The sequence below is a fragment of the Echinops telfairi genome, unplaced genomic scaffold, assembly GCF_000313985.2.
Source record: "Echinops telfairi isolate 266 unplaced genomic scaffold, ASM31398v2 ScPeMD7_7;HRSCAF=31, whole genome shotgun sequence".
Classification (NCBI taxonomy): Eukaryota; Metazoa; Chordata; class Mammalia; order Afrosoricida; family Tenrecidae; genus Echinops; species Echinops telfairi.
Window position 1 is genome coordinate 2,913,806 of NW_022103904.1, and position 22,122 is coordinate 2,935,927.

The following is a 22,122-nucleotide window of genomic DNA, read 5'->3' on the forward strand; positions in this document are numbered from 1 at the left end:
CTGTAAGGCACAAGAGGACCACACGCTCAGAGGAGACCTCAGCCATGAGACGGAGGTCAGGCCCGGGAAGGCTGCAAGGAGCAACTCCACGGAGGGGGCTACTTACGATGAAGCCAAGTTTCTTGTAGTCCCGGGTGTACATGGACTTGCGCTTCTCCATGCTGCCGCTGTTGTTATTGGGCTCTGACTCAGCATCAAAAGCGATTCTTCGAAGTTCAAATATGATGTCTCTCTGAGCCTAAAAGAGTTTGGAGAAGCAAAGTAAATAACAAGAAGCCCTCACTTTCATGGTGTGAAAGCCCACACCCCCTCCTCATGCCCCAGGGCTAGATGAATCCCTGTCTTCCGGCAAAAGAAAAACAGATGCAATGGAAGACGGCCAATGTTCTCCATGAAGGCTTTGCCCACTTGTCCTCCACTGGCCACAGCCTCTGTGGGTCGGGCCTGGCTTTATTCCACAAGTAAGCTCACTGATCCTACTGAGTCATTTGGAATGCAACTAGAACTGCGGGTGCTAAGTGAGAGCCACAAGGGGCTGGGGCTGGGAAGGCCAACTCGGAGAAACTGCACGAAACAGAAGTTGATTGAATACTATTCAAGTTACTAAGGGATCCCTGGCTCCACCAGAAGTGACGTCACCGAAACGCAGTCAGTGAGAAAAAGAACCATCTCAGAGGAAGGGCTTCTCATCAGGGAAGCTGTTCCAACAGTGAGATGCCTCGCTTGCCGCCACTGGAGCAGGCCGGCCGGAGGAGCCTCTTCTCTCTGGGCCGAGTCCACACGGCCTGGCCAAAACTGTGGGGTGCGCTAGATGGTCTCTCTAAGCCTCCCCATCATTCTTGCAGAGCAAATGGCCTCCTGCCATGGATGAAGTGCTGCGGCAGCCACACACTTCGCCTGTGAAATTCACATCTGCAATCCATCAGGCCCTCACGTGCCAATAATGAGTGCCGTCCTTTCCAAAGCTGCAGCACTGGGTAAGTTGAAAATGTGCTACGGAGCGGCTCCCAGCTGTCTCCTGTCCCTCTGCACAGTAAAAAGTCCCCAAAGTGCCTGTCCTCAGAGTCCTGGCTGAGGCATACAACCAAATATTAAAATGCAAGCCCCCACGTCAGGTTTTAACCTAGGACGCCATTCTGACGCAGGTCAGTGCAGAACGGAAACAGCCGAGTGCAGGCTGCAGGATCAGTACCTCTCAGACCTACCATGGGGCCTGAGTTAGTTAATTGTGCCAGCCTGGCCGATAATCACATGTGGCGCTGGTTGAAAGGCGGAGGGATAAATGGGTGGTGAAGCCTCGCCTTTCTAGTTCTAGTTCTCGGGTCTCTTGCTTTGTGATGGTCGCACCAGGGTGCAGCTGCCTTAGCAGTTCCCTGCTTCAGCTTGCAAGATTGACGTCCTACAAGACATCCCCAAGGAGAAGCCGCATGGACCTATCCCGATGCAGCCCTGGGTGCTGGAGCAGCCGTGTGGAGACCCCTGCTAGTGCTGAGATGCTTATTCGTTTACTGACTCAGCTTTCCTCCTGCAGTCGGCATCATTGCCTCTGTTTTGTGAGGTGGAGGACTTTGTGGACTGGTGTTGGGTTATGGGCTTGGGCAGCATTGGGTTGGGATGTTTTCATGATGCACCTTTTCTTTACATAAAACTCTCTCTTATATATGAGTTGCTGTGGATTTGTTTCTCCAAAGTACCTAGACTAACACAGGGCCCCAGTCATCTGCAGACATCACAGCAAAGCCACTGCCATCCAAGGAATAGGTGCCAAAGGGAGAGGTCTGTGCCCAGTGACATCAACTTTTCTTACCCAACAAAAATAATGGATGTGTCCCCATAGGTACGTGGGCCCAACCAAAGAACCATTTTCTTGATTGTGAATTGGCCTGGAGCCAGCCAGTGACTCAGGGCAGTCCCGGGCAAAATGGGACCAAAGGATGCCAGCCCCTGTGACAGCCCCACGGTTGGAGGCAGATCAGACCACTGTGATCCTGTGGGGTGTCCTTGGCGGATATTCAGAAGTAGACTGCCAGGCCTTTCTCCCTAGTTCACCTTAGTCTGGAAGCTCTGCCGAAACGAGTTCAGCATCATAGCAGTACACAAGTCTTCCAGGGACAGATGGGTGGTGACTGTCAGTGAGGTGGATTGGCAGGTAGTCCAACCTGGGTCTCCTGCCTGGGAGATAAGCATGCTCCCATTGAACCATCACTGTCCCCTCTCTAGCTTGATCCTCAACTCACCTAAATTTGAAAGCCACCTCTGCAAGTCTGCCAGCCGGCACTCACCTGGTCCTGGGGGTCCATCTTGGTCATCATCCTGTCTTCCAGGAGGTTGAAGGTGAGCACCTGCAGCACGTACAGCTGGTGCGCCATCTCATTGTTGATGGCCCGCTGGGCTCGGATGACGTGCTGGGGAGATGGAGGGTGCACAGGCGAAATGAACCAAAGAAACAGCCAACAGTAAACACGAGTGCCCATCCCGATGCCAAGGAGAACCTCCCAAGTTTTCATTGGGAGTGCAGAGTGGACTGGGGGGACTACCTTCAGGAGAAAGGTGGGCATACAGGTGACCTGGGAGCTTTCTTTCCTATCTCAGGGGCCAGGAAGGTTCCTTCCTGCTTTGTAAGCCAGGACAAAGGAGAAGACCTAGTCCTACTCTGTAGGAGGATATAGATGAAGGGCAGGCCCTGGATACACTAGAGACATGAGCGGCACAGTTCAGAGACAGATGTGCCTAAAACGGGAGCACCTGGGGAGGAGAACGCCGAGTCTCTACAGCAGAGGCCTCCTCCATGCGCCAACTCACAAACCAAACTACTCTCATCGAGCCTATTCCAGAGCACAGGCTGCTAGTGCCCCTGCACATTTCCAAAGCTGCACATTTTTACAGGGGTAGAAAGCTGCATCTTTCCCCCGTTGTGGTTTTAAACTGCTGGCCTTGCAGTTAACAGTCCAGCACATAACACACTGCCCACCAGGGCATCCTCAGCGACTCTGCCTTCATCTTACCCTGACAGGTGGAAAATAGGTAAATAAAAATACACAAAAGCGACACAGAAATCAGGTCTATGGTTAATTCCCAGTGAAACGATGCAAGGCACATGCCTGCTATAATGCAGTGAGCAAATTCCCGGGCTCGACTGTACTCACTTGCTAGCAATGGGTAAAACAGTAAAAGGATCCTTCCCCCTAGAAACAGACCTGAAAATGGAACACAGACAGAGAAATGGCAGCAAGACTAGCAGCTGCACGAGCCTTGGTTCCCCTCAGATCTGGATCTTGAACCATTAAGTTGCCACAAACCAAAGGAACTCGATTAATTCTATTGCCGCTATGACTTATTTGCCATGAGTTAACTGCAATGAATGAATTGCCGAAGCCAACTAATCCAGCAGCTGGACCTAACTGATAGCCTCTTGGCATTGCCCACCCAAGCAACACCCATTGCCCTGGGGTCAATTCCAAGTCATAGCCACGCTAAACAGGGTTTCTGAGACTGAAGATCCTCACTGGAACAGGCAGTCTCATCTCCTACCCCCCTTGTGGACCAGCTGGTGCCTTCGAATTAATGACCTTGTAGTTAGCAGCCCAGTACTTAACCCCCAGACCCACCAGCATTCCTATGGCAGTGATCACAGTTATCACGAAGAGATGGCTACCAGCCAGTCAATGTGGTTAAACCATGGTTCAGACTAGTTACTTTGGAAGTACCAGACCCAGCAACGTCTTGTGGGCTAGACCACTTTCCCCCGCTGTGCTCCGTCATGGCTATTCCATAGGTCGCTCTTACCTGACCAGCCCTAAGTGACGGTTCAGTGTAAGCCAGAGACGCCCCCTATGAAAAACTATGCAATCTTTAAGAAAAACTGTCCTGAAGGTCAGGGCTGGAAGGAAGTCTGGGCCCTTCGGATGCTATCTGGAAGCCCCCACCCCAGTCTGGCATGCAGCCCTTGCAGTGGGCGCCAGTGTCCCAGGGGATAATGGTGAAGGAAGAATGAGGACCAGAGATGGGGACAGCACAATACAAAGTTACTAAACCCACATGATGGGGAGAAGTCAAATGAGCAGGTCTACCCTTCAATCTTCTGAACAGAATGTGAAAGGGGAGGGCACAGTAATGGACAACGTGTCTGGGTATCTAAGTTCTTAGCAGAATACTAACAGTGAACTGCCAGCCATCACATTATCATACAAAATCCTACTGATCTTTGAGACAAGGTAGATACAGTCATTCCTCTGGACAGACATTCCTCTGGACATACCCACTCATTCCTCTGGACAGTCTACGCTTTCATGCCACGTTTATACCAAGAATAGGGTCAGAACTTCCTGGATCAGCATTTACAGCATTTCTCCCCTCCTTTCCTGGCACAAACCTTCACTGAACTACTTTAATATCAGGATTTCTCTTTTATTGTGAGCCAATATAATAGAAAAATAATCATATGCATGTCTACCAACTTATCATTGAACTTGGATGTGAAGCCGTGCTACTAAGACTGAGTCCAGATTCCAGTTCCAAGAGAAAGAAGTTCATTGTCCTTGAAGAACTTCAGCGCCTCTTTTTATCAAACAATGAAAATTCCACTTGTGGGTTTTTTGTAACTTTGACCATCAGGAAGCTTAAAAATAAAACGCAATGAAAACCTGCAATCCTTAATTGGCCTTGGGTTCTAGGACATTTATTTCCTTTGTCCTTGTAAGGTTTTTGTTCTTAACTGGCCTCATTACATCGGAGAGACAGTGTGCGTTTGATTATAAGCTCTCCTTCGAAATGACACGTACAGAAACCAATGTTTTTAAAGAGAAACCAATCACAATGGCCTTTTTGAGCCCTTGGTTGAACGTGAAGTAGCAGAGGAGGCCTTGGGAAATCTTGCCATCTCTGAGTTCTAAAACATTCTCAAGGAAACCTTCTGAGCTTCTTTTTCACCAAGGCTTAAGATCCTTTATGCATCGTAAAGAAGGCGTGGGTTGCATGCATGTCTGTGCTGCCTTCCTCTTATAGAGGAAGAGGAAGAATTTCAAGACTTCTCTCGGGAGATGCTATCTTCCCAGCTAGCTACCTCATTAAAGACAGTCCAGCTCAGACTGGTGCATATTTTTAATTCACAGATCCCTGACTTCCTTGTCCTTAGCTTCCATCCAGTGAAGACCCCATTATTACCCAGTGATAATGCAGAGCTAAACTGTGCCCTTGAGGGTTTACAAGGCTCTCACCTTTCAGAGGCAGACTGCCACACCCATATTCAGAGCTGTCTAGGAGGGGCTCAAACTAATAACCTTTTGGGCTCACAGTCAAAAGTTTAACCATTTGCACTTAGATGAGGCTTAAGTGCAAAGCTTAGGCGATGGACCCTGTAGAAACCCTGACCCACTGAGTGAGATTTCCATCTCCACCTGCCAGGGCATGTTTCCTTTGTCTTTTCCTCTAGAGCACTTCCAGAGACTGCTCCCACCCATCCAAGGAGGCAATCCTTTGTGGGAAATCCTTGTTTATTCTCATTTCAAAAGCCCACTTTTTACTTATCGTTCCCACTGCTTGGAAGTGAACAAACCACAAACCCAAGCCAACAGAGGAGAAAGATCTACGCAAGCGGTCACCGCCTGCAGGTACTCACTGTTAGAATGATGGAACGCAGCTGCTTCTGAGCCAAAATGTTCGCCATCTCCTGTTGAAGAAAGAAAACACCCGTACCAAGGCTCCGGTGAGAAAAATGCATTTCAGCGTGGTCAAAAAGGGCTCTGTCCTGGGGTGGGCGTCACAACTGTATATCAGCAGTATTTCTTAGGGAAGAGTTAATTCAAACAGACAGTTGCATTCAAATGATTTGGGTCCACTTAGATTACGAAGCCATGCCCAAAAGCAAAGGAAAGACATGTGGGCACCTGTACTCATTTTGAATTTCTCCTGGCAGGCAAAGGTGAGTGCTATACAGCAAACAGTCAACAGGAAAGCAATGGTTCTCCATTAGGAAAGGGTATTAGACTATGCACAGGAAGATTTTGCTGGGCAACACATGCCTACGCCAAAGTGATTCCTGTATTACAGAACCATCACTTTAAAGACCTATGATCTTCAAATGGCCATTCCATCTGAATCTGAACAAATCCAGTCTTCTAACCCTGCCCTTCCCCGGGATTTGAAAATGGTTGATGCATGCGAATGGAGAAGCACAATTCTCTGGGCAGGTGCTAAGTCACACAGTCCCCAAACGGCATTTTGAGACTTCATTTCTACAACGTGAGCTTGTCTGGCATAAGGTATCTTGGGGAAATTTGAATAAATGAAATGATTCACAGATCCCCGTGGTAAGTGTGGACCAACAGAGATTAAGATGGTTCAGCACCGTTTTAATGCATATATTAAAAAATGAAAATACTGCTCATATTCAGGAAGGCATTTGAACACTGCTGTTGCTTTTTTTGTGGGGGAAGGTGGTCATTTTTCTACTTTTACTGGGTAGAGAAAACTACATGGTGACTTAAAAAAACACAACTCTGAATTGTATGAAGGTTGAAATAAACTTGCAGGAAGCCAGGAGAACTGAGAACACAGGGAGAGAGACTATGGAAGGGACACAAGCCAGGTAGACAGGTGCAGGAGGAGGCGGGAGGCAGCCAGGGGCAGGGCGGGCTGACTAACGCCAACAGAGGGGAAATGGTGGACTTACAGTCAGAGGACAATCAAGGATGTCAACATTGCTCTCTACATCAACCTAACGGCGTCCCCGCCACCACAGAAAGGGAAGGCAGGCAGGAGAGAAAGGGGTGGAAATTCAGAGGGCTCTGTTAGAGGCTGACCACTTTAGTTCTGTGCCCCTGCTGACCCACTCCTTTGAAGAGAAGAGAGCATTTACACCGCAAGGTGGTTCAAAAGCACTAGAGGGGTTAAAGTCAAAATCCAACAGAGGTTCCTCTCTCAAGCTCTTGAAAGCAAGAGAGACAGGGCAATGGACAATCAGACATCAATTAAACAATCACCCAAAGGGGCCTGCCCTTCCGGGGTTTGAGAGACCCAGGCGTACCCCCACCCCACCATTGAGCGGATAGCTAACAAAAGTCTCAAAGAACACAATAGTTCTTTTGATTTGTTATTTTATAAACTAGGGCTATAAATTAACAACAATAAAAGGTTTCTGCTAAAGAGAGGGAGAAGATTCTTCTCTGTGCCTGTCGTAGTCTATCAATATATGAGATCTTAAGATAAGCGGGATGGGAAAACCTATTTCGACTAGAGCAATGGTAGCGACCTATTTACAATATTTATCTCCTTATTAAATTTGTGGCCACCTCCAGGATCTGGAGATTGTCTTTTGCACCTTGGGATTTCAAGCTGAGAGCACTGTGTCTGGCAGAATGCAAATAATTAAAGCTTGATAGAGGAACAAATAAATGTTTTTTGTACTACCTCTCAAAGACCAGGCGTTTGATCAGAGAGAAAACAGAAGCCGCGCAGTTTTTTGTTTTTGTTCTCTGGATCCTACATCAAGGTACTGATCGCTTCTCGGCCTTATAGCTAAGATCAGGTGTAGTACCTATATCAAGGAGTTGTTTCCGTAAACTTTACAATCTATAAACTATCTATAAACCAATCATCTATAAATCTATGGGGAACATTTTAGAACTTCAAAATGGTATATTTACAGCTATCAACGCGTTACTAGGAGTCCCGGTTGTGCAATGGTTGTGCAATCGGCTGCGAACCGCAGGTCAGCAGTACGAAACCACCAGCCGCTCCTCAGGAGGAAGATGAGGCCTTCTTCTCCCATGAAGAGTTACAGCTTGGAAAACCTGCAGGGGCAGGTCTACCTTGCCCTCTAGGGTGGCCGTGAGTCAGAAGTGACTTGGAGGCAGTGAGAGATGGCTTGACATGGAAGGATGTCCACACAATAGTCTGTGTACACAGCAGTTTTAAGGCACTGTGCGTCTAGCACGCTCCCAATTGGTGAAGCAACAACGACTCCAGGTGAGCACAGGCATAGGGCACAGCAGGAAGTGGTGCCCTGCCAGCTACAAAGCAGGAGTGAGGAGAGCAGTTCCCTGTGGGAAGGCAGTGATGGGGAGAGGGTTTTACAGCATCAGCACTTTCTACCAAATCGCTTCATTGTTTTCCTTTTTTCCTTTCTTTCAATTGTGCTTATCAGAGACATAAATAGTTGTAAAGAAACTTGGAAGCACATTGATCAAAATAGATGAGATTTAAATGCTAACCGGAGTCCTGGAAAATAGTTGTAAGGAAAACGACCCATTATCCACTTGGCATAGCAGCAACTGTTTCCCCTATGAAAGCACTCCCTCCCTGCCTTATTTGTGGGCTGGGAACCCGAGTCAGGAAAGGGAGATGCTCCTATGTCCTGTGGGATGGGGAAAGCCCAAGGGAAGCTGAAGGGGACCCTACAGAGGAGGAAGTTCGACCCCAGGCGGCAGCACACGCCTGACCCAGTCTGGTTCCAGTGCTGCTGCGGGTCACCTCTGAGTTGCCCTGACTGTGGGCCAGGTCGTGGAAAGCAGACGGAAACATGGTCAAGTCCTGCACCACCTTCATAATCACGCTTATGCCCAAGAGCAGGGTTGTGCCCACTGTACATTCTGAGTGCCGGCTAACCAGGGAGATGCCTCAGCCAGCACAGGATCAGGCAACAGTCTGCGGTGATCCAGAGGATTTCCCCCGACTAATATTCAGAAGTAGATTATCAGACCTTTCTTCCTAGTTTATCTTTGTCTGGAAACTCTACTGAAACCTGTCCTCCGCTGAGTGGTCCTGCCGGCACGTGAAATGCCAGCGGCATAGCTCCAACCATCACCTCCTTCACTCACTCGCTGCCCACAAGGCGATTCCGACCCATGGCAACCCTGCAGGGCAGGGCAGTCCGCGACTGGGCCCCTTCTAACCATCACAGCGGCACACAAGCTACCACAGGGTGGCACACTGGACAGGCAGGTGGTGGACACTCTCCGTAAGGCTTACTAAATAAATGCAACAGGGAAAAATCATGCTGTCTGCTTATCGATGGAACAGCGCTGCCTAGGGAGGCAACCTCTGCCGGGAAAGGCGGGATAATAAGCCCCATCGCGGTAGGCAGGTGGAGTCGAGTCAGTTCAAAGTCACAGCCACCCCACAGCAACCTGCACCATCCTCACAGCTGTTCTTATGTTTGAGCCCCCTGATGTCGAAAATAATTCCAGACCAAAAAACACATAAATAAAAACAATGCACCCCACCCCTACACCCACCCTGCCCAGACCAACAGCATTCTTGGACTCATCTGAAATGCAACCATTTTTTTTTTCAAGTCCAGGGCAATTTTCCATAGGCACGTACACAGTGCTTAGCTTTTTCTTTCTTTTTTTACATCATTTTATTGGGGGCTCATACAACTCATCACAATCCATCCATCCACTGTGTCAAGCACATTTGTGCATTTGTTGGCCTCATCATTCTCAAAACATTTTCTTTCTGCTTGAGCCCCTGGAATCAGCTCCTCATTTTTAGCCTCCCTCCCTCACGGACCCTTGATCATTTAATATTATTAATATTATTAACTTAATATTATTTTGTCATGTCTTACACTGTCTGATGTCTCCCTTCACCCACTTTTCTGTTGTTCGTCCCCCAGGGAGGGGGCTATTTTTTCTTTCAAAGACCAAATTAACCATATGATAGGTTGTCGACTGTCTGCTGGATTATCTGCACTCGACCTTCCTTCTTAGGAGTGTCCTCCACCCTGGTGTGACACTAGTTGACCGCTCTGGGAGGGTGTATGATTCCTCCCATGGTAACACAGGGCCAAACCGTGCCATGCCGGTTTCTTCCTTGCTTTCAGTTTGATTCCCAGAACCCAAACCTGAGGGGACAACAGGATTCCGTTTGCCGGCCCAGTTCCCCTGGTCCTGAAGGCAGCATGGGTGAGTACTTGATGCGCCCTGGCCACTCACCTGCAAGTCCATAGAAAAATAGGCAACCTGAGGACTGAGTTTACCTTGTTTCTAGATCCAGGGATCCAAATGATGTCACAGGACATGGGGCAGGAGGGATCTTTCCTTTGCTCTGTCTCAAGCTCTTCTTTCACAGAGAAAGGAGACCCCCAGAAAACAACTCCAGTCTGTTGCCCCCATCCACGCAGCCCCCATGTGGTTTGGCTGAGGGGCTGGGTTTGGCCAAGAAAACAACACCCTCCTGCAGTGCCCAGGCAAGATGGTGTGTGCAGGGTAACAGCTGCCAGGCAGTTGGCTGGGCTATTTGGGAGTTATCCTCAACTCAATATTTAGATTTAAATATCAAAGAAGCAGGCTCACCCATCACCCCACAAAGACCCTGAAAGCCCCCCTTCAAAGTTCCAGCTGAGTCCCAGAGCCATCAGCACAGGCCAGAGGAGGTTAGGCGCCTCTGCAGTCCAGCCAACACCCAACAAGTATGCAGTGATTCTACGCTTCGTGCGACCCAAAGCCCCAGACCCCAGGGATAAGCACCGATTTTAAATGGAACCCTAGCCAGAACCCCTCACACATTGGGTCATGGAGGTTCAAAGTCCCTAGCAACCAGAGGTAAAATAAAAATCACAAAATTCTCCACACGGCATTCCTCAGCATGCCAGCTTTCTAACCGTGTCTAACACAACTGGCAGGGAGCAGCCACCCAGGTGCTCAGATCTCACAGGCCAGCATTTCGACATGAAGTCAGCTGGCACACGGGACACGTGATATTGACGGAACAATCAATGCCAGGGGCTTTTTAGGCGGAGAGGGTGTCAGATTTCAAGGCATGGTCGCATTCCACTTTTATACACATCCTCCCACAATTCTTCCCTCATTGAGGAAGAACCACAAGTTCCACAGGTTAACAAGGACGGACAAAGGCGTGTTGCAAAGCTTAGGATGCCTATTTATGCTGGGAGGGAGCGCCTTCTTCCTGCTGATACAAAGGACGGGAATTGGACTTCTTGGTTCTCCCAGGGCATATGCACCTCCAGACAGAAGAAATGCCATCAAGCAGAGTCCTTCGGACACAAGCACAGTTCCTTCCATCAGGGGCCACGGTCTGCATCGTTTCCCGTCAGCATCTCACGCCTCCCGGACAATGCATGAGACCTCTCCGGAGTCAGTTTTTCTCATCAGGACCACGGACACAACTTCCCTCAGCGAGGATCCAGTAAGTAATGACAGATTACGGGGGCTTCCACCTGGGCGTCTGCTGCAGCAGCTACATCTTCACCTTGTCGACAGTTTGCGTTTCTGGGTTCGATTTCATTGGATTGGAAGGCCTCTACCACTGGGACTGTTGGCCAGAACTTTCTCACCTCGTCTAGCTCCCGCCAGGTTTGTTAGCAATTCCAGGCTGGCCGCCCAGCAGGCGAGCACATTTGGCAGGGAGCACCCACCTGTGGGCAGAAGCCCCTGGGTGGGAAAGAATGGCCTTTTCCTGCACAAGCAGGTGCCCAGCCCTTGACTCATTCTTAAGACAAAAGGAATGCAACGTACCTGCCGCCTCTCATCAGGGGCCTTCAGGAAAAGCGCGTTGATCACCGCAATGGTGTATGTTTGGATTTCCTGGTCGGACCTAGGGAGACAGGCCAAAGAGTCGGACTAGTCAACCCCCTGGGTCAGATGGTGTTGAGGTCACTGTCAGCACCCATCCCCACCCCTCTACCCCACCTCCCCAAAGGGGGCCAGAGATGGGTAAGACCTATAAAAATGCAACTGGGACTAAGAATGCAGTTCCCCAAGCACGGGGCTATAATCCCTGTGGATCTCCGATCTGGGTAACAGACTGCTCCTTGGAAATCTCCCAGAAAGTAGAAGCAGCTAGCCTGCATCCCACTCCCATTCCTTTTTTCCCATGCTCCTCGATTAGGATTAAAAACACAAAGTCAAGAGATGCAGTGGGTGTCCCTGTGTGTCCCTGTATGAGTGTGTGTGTGTGTAATTTTCTGTCTGATGCATGAAGTATATTGGGAAGCAGTCGTAGGTATCCTGACGTTCCTGGGCTTATGAATGCAATGGCTTTGTCTCCGTATTACATATTCGTAAAATCTATTTCAAAATATAAGCTTCCGAATAACAAGAGACACAGCTATTTCTATTGACACTTTTTTTTTTTGCAAAAAAGAAACCCGAAATGCTATATGAAGTCCACATCAACTATGCTTTCTCCCTGCATTCAGCTCATAACTTAGTGCCATCGAAGCAATTCCAGAGTCGAATTGCTCTGTAGGGTTTAAAGGACTGTAAATCTTTTCAGAAGCAAACAGCCTCATCAGTCACCGTTGAAGCAGCTGGTGGCTCTGAACCATCCACCTTGTGATTAGTAACGCAATGCTTAATCCCATACACCAATCACCAGGGCACATAATAAAATCGAGAAATAAGAGAGACAAAGCACAAACAAAAAGAGACAGCCTATGAGTTACTGTTAGAAGGCTGTGGTGCGTTAACAAGGAGCCCTGCTGGAGTAGTGGTTACACATTTGGCTGCAAACTTCAAGGTCAGAAGTTCGAAACCATCACTCTGAAGGAGAAAGATGGGGTTTTCCACTCCTGTAAAAAGTTACATTATTGGGAACTCACAGGGCATTGAGTTGATTCCAATTCATAATGGCCCTATAGGTCAGACTAGAACTGCCCCTGTGGGTTTCTATGGGAGAAGAACACCCCATCTTTCTCCAGTGGAGCAGCTGCTGACTTTGTGGTTTATAACCCAAATCATAACCCACTATGCCACTAGGGTTCATTTTTGGCCTCCTGAAACCCAAAATAATTTATAACATAGCCCTGCAAATGGTGTGAACAGTGAGGCTGTCTGTTTCTGTAAAGATTTACAGTTTTCCTAGGAAACCTTGGGAGAAAGACTGGGATTTCTACTCCCACAAAGAGTTATAGTTGTATAAAGTCACAGAAGCAGTTCTATCCTGTCCTATAGGGTTGCTCTGAAACAGCATCAACTCAATGGCTGTGAGTTTGGTGTTTGGTTAGGAAATCCTAGGGAGCAGATCTACATTGCCCATAGGATTGCTGTGTGTCAAAATTGTGGGGTTTGTTTCTTTGTTTTGATACAATGGAGTTCTTACCAGCTCAATGCCATCACAGTCAACCTCACTAATTACAAATGCACAGAGTGAAGGGGAAGTGGGGGTGGAAAGGACCAAAGAGTGCAGGCTATGGGAGAAGCTATCTTCCACTTTACAGATCAAGCCTCTATGAAAAATGCCTTTATTATAAAATATCTATCACCTTGAGCTTAGCTAAGGAAGAAAGAAGCCTATCTTTAAAAACTCCTAATTGACTATGAAGAAATTCATTATATCAGACAAAACACTATCCTCATGTAGTTAAGGAAAGATTATATTGAGAACTTGAGAGAACTAATTGTTTTTTTATGTCTTAATACAAGTAAGATTCTACTTACTGACCAGAGTTTATTCATGGGTACCAGGGGCTGGAGGGAACAGGGAGGGGGAGCCACTGACTTTCTGTCCTCAGTGATGGGAAATCTGGTCACACGCCCTGGTGTTGGTGGCACAACACGAGTCATTCAGTTGGTGTCTCAAATCGTACTCGTAGAAAATGCTGGATTTGCAAACGCGGCATTATGCATAGTTTTACAGCAATGAAAATCATAAGATTTTTTTTTTAAACGCAAGTCTGCACTGATACTACCAGGATTTATCAAACAAAAGTGACTGAGTGCCAGGCACTAGAACCAGAGCACCAAACTCAGATCCAGTGGAGTGGATGTGGGGAAGTGGCCATGCCAGTTCAGTGGGGTAGGTGGCTTACTTCAAATCAAGATTTTCTTTTTCCGGGTGGTTAGTGGTTACATGTTGGGCTGTGATCTGCACGGTCAGTGGTTCAAAACCCTTAGCAGCTCCTAGGGAGAAAGACTGGGCTTTCTGGTCCTATGAACAATTATAGTATCGGAACCCCCCAGGGGGTCAAGATGAGTCAGCATTGACTGGATGGCAGTGACTTTTGCTTGGATTTATTAGTGCAGTTAATAGAATCACCACTTAACATAGCCCAAGGCACTGTCCTGGAAGCCCTCTCCACCCCCAAAGAAGTGTTTCCAAGCTTACCCTTGAAGGTGTGGAATCAGTTGGCCGATAGTGATCTCTTGCGCCACCTTCTGGTAGAGGTCATGGCTGTTGAGCACCATGGACTCCAAAATGGCCAAGGACCGCTGCAGGATGGAGATGTCGATGGCTGACTTGTTCACAAAACTTGCTATCTGAAAGCCCAAGGGAGGAACGATCAGTGGTCTGTGGTTGGCACAGCAGATGCGCAGAGACAGGAACACGTCAAGTAAACAGGAAAGGCCCTCGGGAGAATTCAGAGGTCCAGGATGTAGAGTATCAAGAATTACGGCAAGATGGCAAGAAGCGCATCAAGTCACCAATGGTTGTCGAAAAACACGATTTCGGCCCGATTTCTATAAGTCAACATAAGTCATGGTTTAAAAGGAACTGCTTTCGAAAATTAAGTCTGTCTAATTGGCCCGGCTAATTTTTCTCCACATTTCAGCAGATTATTTCAACATACGCAATGTAAGCATTTTAGAGTTCTTTGAGACAGTGATTTCACATGCACTGAAAGTCCCTCTTTCTCCATTCCCAGACAACTCGGTGGCCCTCAGTCGATGACTTTTATGCTCTCAGGTTCTTTAAGGACCTGCATCAATCCTATCTGTAAGCACATGTCAACTGGCCACTGCTTAGTCACTAGTTCCTTGCCCCGCTTTCCTTAACCAAGAACCCTTCCCTCCATGCTTCCAATTTCTTATGACTAAAAGAAATTCTTCTCATTGCGCACTGATTTAGCAAACAGGAGCATGTTTTTAAATCAGCAGTGTTAGAAGTTAAAATACCAGCTTAAGCTGCAAGACACCGCCACACCCCCACCACCCAAGTTAATCACTAAGGTCTCAAACATCATGAATCACAACTGGAGAGCAAAGTAAAACAAAGGTTAGAATAATAAATCGCAGTCATCCAAACACAGGGGTACCATAAAGGTTTTCTTTTAGAAGCATCATTAAAAGTTATTACTGTCTGTTGACAACTCACACTAAAAGGCTATGATTATCTCAGCATAATGACTGCGTCCTTAAAAGCTAAATAATTTGGTTCTATCGAAAAACAGACATTTGCCCCTTTGCCCTGTCGACACCAATTTCTCCCTTCCCGCTGTCTCATCGGCTCTTTATCCTCATCTCCTCCCCATCCTTGGGCATGACACATGCTTCCTGGCAATTTCCTGCCAACACCCCAATTGTGTCTAGGTCAAAGACTCCTTGGTGAAAGTTGGGGTGAGAGTTGGGATTCCAACATCAGTTTTTGCTTATGGTGGTGGGGAAAAATGGCATAGCATTTAAGGCTTTGTATTCCAACATGCTGCTCTTTTGCATTTCTCCCAAGGTTCCTTTTTTTTTTAAATCATTTTATTATGGGCTCATACAACTCTTATCACAATCCATACATATATCAATTGTGTCAAGCACATTTGGACATTCATTGCCCTCATCATTCTCAAAATATTTTCTCTCCACTTAAGCCCCCGGCATTAGGTCCTCATTTTTTCTTAAGGTTCTTAAAAGATGGTGTTATGTCATCTGAAGGCTAATCGACATGTTTATTCGCCCTGCCAAACTTCTTCGTTCTTCTCTACAGTCGACTCCACTCTATCAAGCTGGCAATTACTCTCATATAGGTTTAATGCTGAACTGAAGCTTCCTCTAAATAGAATAAAACCTCCTCGACTCTCACCATCACTATCAATGACTGCATTCATTGTGCACAATTTTCTCCACCACCGTTTTCCTCTTCCCAGGGTCTCCTATCTGTAGGATTCGGAGGTCCTCTAAGATTGACAATCCCTGGGTGGTGTAAAAGGGTAAGCATTCAGCAACTAAGGAAAAGGTTGGCAGTTCAAAACCACCAAAAGAGACAAGAAAAGAAATACCTGGCAACCTATTTCCAAAAGATCCGAGTCACTGGAAACACTGTGGAAGGCAGTTCCTGCACACCCTGGATCACCATAAATTGGAATCATCTAAACAGCAACTAACAACAACAACAACGACAGCAATCTTCTCTTCTCTTCAAGATCCCCTTTTGGTCTCCATTTATTAGATTCAGATGAGCTTGCCCACCTGACTTCCCACCAGCCTTCACCCCCTTTCTTCACTCATTTAATACTGGCACATCTATTAGGAGGTATTGATTGTGAGCCATACAACAGGCTTGTACTGTCCCGGCAGTCGATGAGCACTGATGTAGTTACATAATTCTCTTGTCATCTTGAAGATATATAAGTGTAGGGGTAGAGTCTAGCCTGTCAGTCAGGTCGGGCATGGCCTTCTCATAAGGAGCATCCTTGGAACGTCCTCCCTCTTTCTCTCTCTCTGCCTTCACCTACCGGCTCTCGAGTCTCTCTGAGAGCTGTCAGAGCCCACCGCCACTGGATCTATGACACTTTGCACCCACCAGCTGCCGATGTTCCTGTATTCTGTACCACTGCATGTGGTTTGGTGGGCCAAAAGAGGGATTTGTGGACTACCCTGTTTCTCCGAAAATAAGACAGTGTCTTATATAAATTTTTGCTCCCAAAGATGCGATAGGTCTTATTCTTAGGGGATGTCTTATTTTTCTATGAAGACTACGGTACACATTTATTGTTTATTGTTTTATTAAAAGAGACCTTGCACTTCCTGTCTGCTCCGGCTGTGCGGCAGCCAACAGTGAGCTGCGTGGCTGCACCCGCCGCTACAGTCCATAGTCCAGAGTTACGGTAGCAAAACTGTAAGTAGGTCTTTTTTCCAGGGGATGTCTTACTTTCGGGGAAACATGGTAGTACCGGACTTATGGCCTAGTATTGGATTTATGGACTTGATCTGGACTGAACTGGGAAGTTTTATTGATACACAATTACTCTTTAATATAAGGCTCTTTCTTACACCTATGTGAGTGTCACTGAATTTGTTTCTCTAGTCTACCTGGCCTAAACACAAATGTGGTCTGTACAGTTTATAATGGAAATAACCTTATAATTTTCCAGAGACATACAGATAAAAAAGAGAATCACTATGAAGTATTAAGTGATTATTCTTGTTATTGAAAAGGCGAATTTCATTTGGATTATTGCAGCGAAGCCTAAAATTCAATGAGGTGAAAATGAAACTCACGGTCTTTCTTCTCGCTCTTCTCTTCCCAATTAGCATCCTTTTCCACATTCGTCATCAACATTCATGATTCTCCTCCCCCTGATCTTATTCCCATCCCTGTGGGCACCCTGAGTCCCTCCCCTAGGCACCTCCCCCAAGTTGCAGGAGTAAGGAAAACTCGGGCACACAAGTCTCATTCTCTGCTGCCTAAAGCAGCATCTTCTTCGGCATCCTCTCTGTTCAAGCTTTCTCCAAATGGACATTGATTGACTACTTCCATCAATATCCTTTTAACAATATTTAATTTTAGCAAAAATCTCCTTTGGATTGCTCAGTGTTTCCTGATGGGAAGTACACGCTCTTATAATGGGTTCTAAAGTTCTACTCAAAGTATTGCCTTCCAGATCTCCCCAAGAGGCATGCTCAATGGTCAGAAATGGTCCGTTGTGGTTCTCATTGGATTCAGGCATATTTCTATCCCTCATACATATTCTAATTCCATTTGCTATTTGCATATGCACTTTGTAAAATGGTTTTCTCTCCCAAGAAATTAATCTCTTACTTTCAGCAAAGTCATCTTTATTTTCCCCCTATTAACTCACCTTTTCTTTGACACACAGAACCAATCATTTCAGCAACCCTATAGTGGGTTTTTTGTAAAACACCTAGCCAAGAATCTTTTTTTTTTCACCCTTAATTTCCAGTAGTTTTACCAGGACATTTAAATGACTATATAGTTTCAATTATTTAGTATGAATAATCAAAGCATCAAGGCTTATACAAGCTAATTGGTGTCCTTCTCCAAAGAACTAAAGACAAATCCTCTAGTGAGCATCACTGTCTATTTCTGGCTTGAAGACTACAAGTCTCAATGTAGCTAAGTGGTATGGCAGACGGTCTGGTTAAGTTTTAATTTTACTTGTCCCTCAAAGAGGTGGCGCTGTTGGGCAGCTAAGCTCAAAGTCAGCAGTTCAAAACCATCTGCTGCTCCAAGAGAACAAGATGAGGCTTTCAATTCCTGTGAAGAGTTTCAGTCTCAGAAACCAACAAGAGCAGTTCTGCCCTGTTATACAGGGCCGCTAGGAGTCTGCTCTGTCATAGGGGGTCGCTATGAGTCTCCCTTGTCATATAGGGCCGCTAGGAGTCTGCTCTGTCATATAGGGCCGCTGTGAGTCTGCCTTGTCATATAGGGCTGCTAGGAGTCTGCCCTGTCATACGGGGTCGCTACGAGTCTGCTCTGTCATATAGGGCCGCTACGAGTCTGCCCTGTCATACAGGGCCGCTATGAGTCTGCCCTGTCATACAGGGCCGCTATGAGTCTGCCCTGTCATATAGGGCCGCTATGAGTCTGCCCTGTCATACAGGGTCGCTACGAGTCTGCTCTGTCATACAGGGCCGCTATGAGTCTGCTCTGTCATACAGGGTCGCTATGAGTCTTCCCTGTCATATAGGGCCGCTATGAGTCTGCTCTGTCATATAGGGCCGCTATGAGTCTCCCTTGTCATATAAGGCCGCTATTTGTCTGCCCTGTCATACAGAGTCGCTATGAGTCAGAAACAACTTGGTGACAGTGAATCTGGTTTTGAGTTTTGTTGTCCTTCGAAAATTAATAATGGCATCCCTGGCCTCTAAGTTCATCCTAGCTCTACGATTACACTTTTATTATACTTTGGGCTGACACAGCTGAGTCCGTCTAAACCAGCTCGGGTGCAGCTTCTTAAAAGGAGGCCTTCATCATGCGGAGAAAGGAGAGAGAGGAGTTGGCAGCCACCACGTGGCCTACACCCACATGCTGTGGTTTCATTTTTAAATGGTTCCTAAGTAAAACAGAGGAAGATTTAGGTGATTTTTCAAACACTAAAGTGAACTACAATTTATGAATCAGCAGCACAAGCCATTAAAATCATGTAACGTTTTCTTAGAACCACTTACAATGAGATCTTAAAACGCTCGTGGGTTACCAGAACTGAAGTGAATCCTAGCGGAAGCGTGAGCCCCACAGCTTCTTTGAAATGATCTGGGCTGTCGTCCTGGTGTGCTGTCAAGTCGATGCCCAACCAAAGCAGGGGCCCATAAATCTCTCAAGACTTTAAGCAGTAAAAATGGCCAGGTCTCTAAACCAAAATGGCTGGATGTTTGTCTAGGCACTGAAAATACTTGCAGAGTGTGCCAGGCCCTCTGGCAGGGCTATCGCTGCGAGAACGTTTGAATGTAACTTTCCTTCCCAGACAAGGCCCTGATGTTGTACTTGGCTGGGGGACCATGAACTCTTAACACAAAAGTACTTCTTTTTCTTTTTCTCCCCCACTCCCCTTCCTTCTCCATGTCTTCCTACAGGCTGCCTACGTAGCCAAGTCTTTTAAAACACAGCAACGTTCTATATTGGCAGTCAAGCACTCCAAGTTCCAGAATATTTATGAAATGATGCTATTATTTATTGCATCCCCAATCTGTAAACAGAAACTAAATCCTCACATAACAAAACAGATAAAGTGGTAAGGAAGGAGACAGGGGCTGGCAGGGGAAAAAAATATTTCTTCAAATTGGCATGGATTTGGCATTAATAGGGAGCCAAGTCCAAACCACAGAGATAGGCATCTTTTGTCAGAGCATTTCCTCGTTGATTTTTGTTGAGATAAAGCTCCATTTAACGACAGTTGCCTGCATACAATTCCTGGGTTGTCAAGGCACTGAATTCGGTCCAGCTAATGAATAACGAAAATTAACCTTGTTAATCCCTTCCTGCTTATAACTGAAATGCTTTATGATCTCTATTTTATTGTAGTAAAATGACTTATAACAGAAAACTTATCATTTCAACCATTCTCAATGTACAAGTTTGTGGCATTAGTTATACTCATACACAAACTCTGTACCCATTAAATAGTAATTCTCTTTCCCACCCTCTGAACTCGACACCTGTATGCATTTATTTGCCTATTGTAAATATTTCATGGAAGTACAATATCTGTTCTTCTGTGTCTGGCTCATTACACATAGATTACTTAAATGTATTAAAATACCATTTATTCTTTCTCTTCTTCGGGTTCCATGGTTTTTAAAAAATCATCCAAAGCAATCTTATTTCATTCATTTTTCAAAAATAGTCGATGAAGGCCATACTCTAATCTAGGACTGAGGAACCAGTCATGAAGACAGTTGGGTTTCTGCTGGTCTACCAGTCACGAACTAATGGGGGAAACTGTCAAATGAACAACAAAACAGTATCACAGAACATGGTCAGTTGTGACAGGAGCAAGCACATGCTCTCAGAGAGACCCTGAACAGAAGCGATCTCTCAGCTCCGCTGGTGAGGTCGGGGCAGGCTGCACAAATGAACAAGCTGGTCACACAAGGCTCCCGTGAACACTCGTACCACCACTTGCCCAGCACAGGTGTCTGATGACGACGACGAGGAATGCCCTGAACCAAGAGGCTGATGGCCCATCTCACTCACCACAGCCCTGTAAACTCAACAGGCATAACAAAATGATCTCTCCTGAACAGGATGGTTGGGGAAATCAAGAGAGACAATAGGGGTGGAAATATAGCATCATTTCCAGGAATTGACAGGGCATTAAGTTCCATAGTGCTAAGGAGCTTTGGTGGTGCAACAGGTCAAGTGCTTGGCTGTGAATGGAGAGATCAGTGGTTCAAGCCCACCAGTTTTCTGCACAAGAAAAGACCTGGTGATCGGCTCCCATCTAGGAAACTACCCTGGGCAGCCCTACTCCATCATATGGAGTTAACCAGCGTCACAGCAAACTCAAGGACACACAACCATCACAAGCACAGCATCGCTTTCTTTATGGAAAAAGGGGTTCTAGTAACAAGCAAGGCAATTCAGGTGTAAGAAGAGCCTGTCATAAATCCATAATGAGTTGACATATCTGTGAGGCTATAGGACACTCTTAAAAGTCCAGTCTCTTCAAATTTGAACTTGTTCCTTCCAGAAGGTGCCTTGGGAAGACTGAACACAGAATTCACTTTCTGCTCTCATTAAAAACAAACACTGCTTACGGTGTTCATCACCGCCAAAGGAAGGGACATCACAGCACTTTATTTCCCTCTATTTTCTCAACTCTAATTGTTTTCTGTCTCTTTACCAATGTATACCACTGAGAAAGAGGCAAAAAAATGTCTTCTAGGCAAAAAAAGTCTTCTTCACGAAGGTGGGCTTTCTGCACGATTCCCTTTACCTTGGTAGGCTGGATTTACATGAAGAAACAGGGTTCAGAGATGTTTCCACTGAGCTCCGACCTTAACTAAACAGGTATGCTCCCTCCAGCAGGTCATTGAACCCATGGGGTTTCCATCCCCAGCACACTCATGCACAGATAAAGGGCTCTCCTCTTTCATCCAACTCAAGGTGGTATCTCCCGCAAGCCACTTCACCAGGGAGACACCTCGACCAAAAGGGTCAAGGTTGGCATCACCATGAACTAAACGTCTTGGCATCTTGTGCTCCTGAGCCACTGAGGATATTGCATCATCACTTCCCAGCATGCATGGCCTCAATCTAACCATGAGAAAGCATCATAGCAACCTAGTTGAGGAATGTTCTACCAAATTAACTGCCCGCGTTCTTCGGATGCATCAAGATCATGACAACAAAAAAAAGACAGAGGATCCGTGCAGACTGGAAGAGACGATGGGGGGAAATCCGGAAAATGAAAACAGAACTTAAACTTGTATTTGTGTCTTCATGATGACTCCATAGCAGGCCTGTCTCCCACATCAGGGTCACCCATGTCTGTCTCTTCATTAGCATCCTCACAAAGAGGAGTCTACCTCACTGGTTAGGTCTATGATATTTATTGTCCCGTTGTTAAAAGTAATCAGGCCTGCTATGTCTTACATTCAGGGGTCCAGGTACCCATCTGCCCCACATGTCCTAACTTCAGACCTCGTCTTGCAGAAATTCTGTATGCATTGCCTCTACCCTTTTGAGTTAGTTAGTTTATTATGCCAA

General features: G+C 46.5%; 1 protein-coding gene across 2 annotated transcripts in view; it reads right to left on the reverse strand.

Annotated features, from left to right (window-relative positions):
- The window catches only part of ELMO1 (engulfment and cell motility 1), a 694,298-nt gene that overhangs the window by 402,308 nt on the left and 269,868 nt on the right, over window positions 1-22,122 (reverse strand). The window contains exons 9-14 of one of the 2 annotated variants that reach the window (XM_045286360.1): window positions 14,068-14,219; window positions 11,478-11,556; window positions 6,671-6,715; window positions 5,618-5,668; window positions 2,283-2,405; window positions 107-238 (exon numbers count right to left, since the gene is read on the reverse strand). In XM_045286360.1, the coding sequence (XP_045142295.1) occupies window positions 107-238; window positions 2,283-2,405; window positions 5,618-5,668; window positions 6,671-6,715; window positions 11,478-11,556; window positions 14,068-14,219 (582 nt within the window). The remainder of the gene's footprint in view (window positions 1-106; window positions 239-2,282; window positions 2,406-5,617; window positions 5,669-6,670; window positions 6,716-11,477; window positions 11,557-14,067; window positions 14,220-22,122) is intronic. The other variant, XM_004708022.2, reaches the window with a different exon arrangement.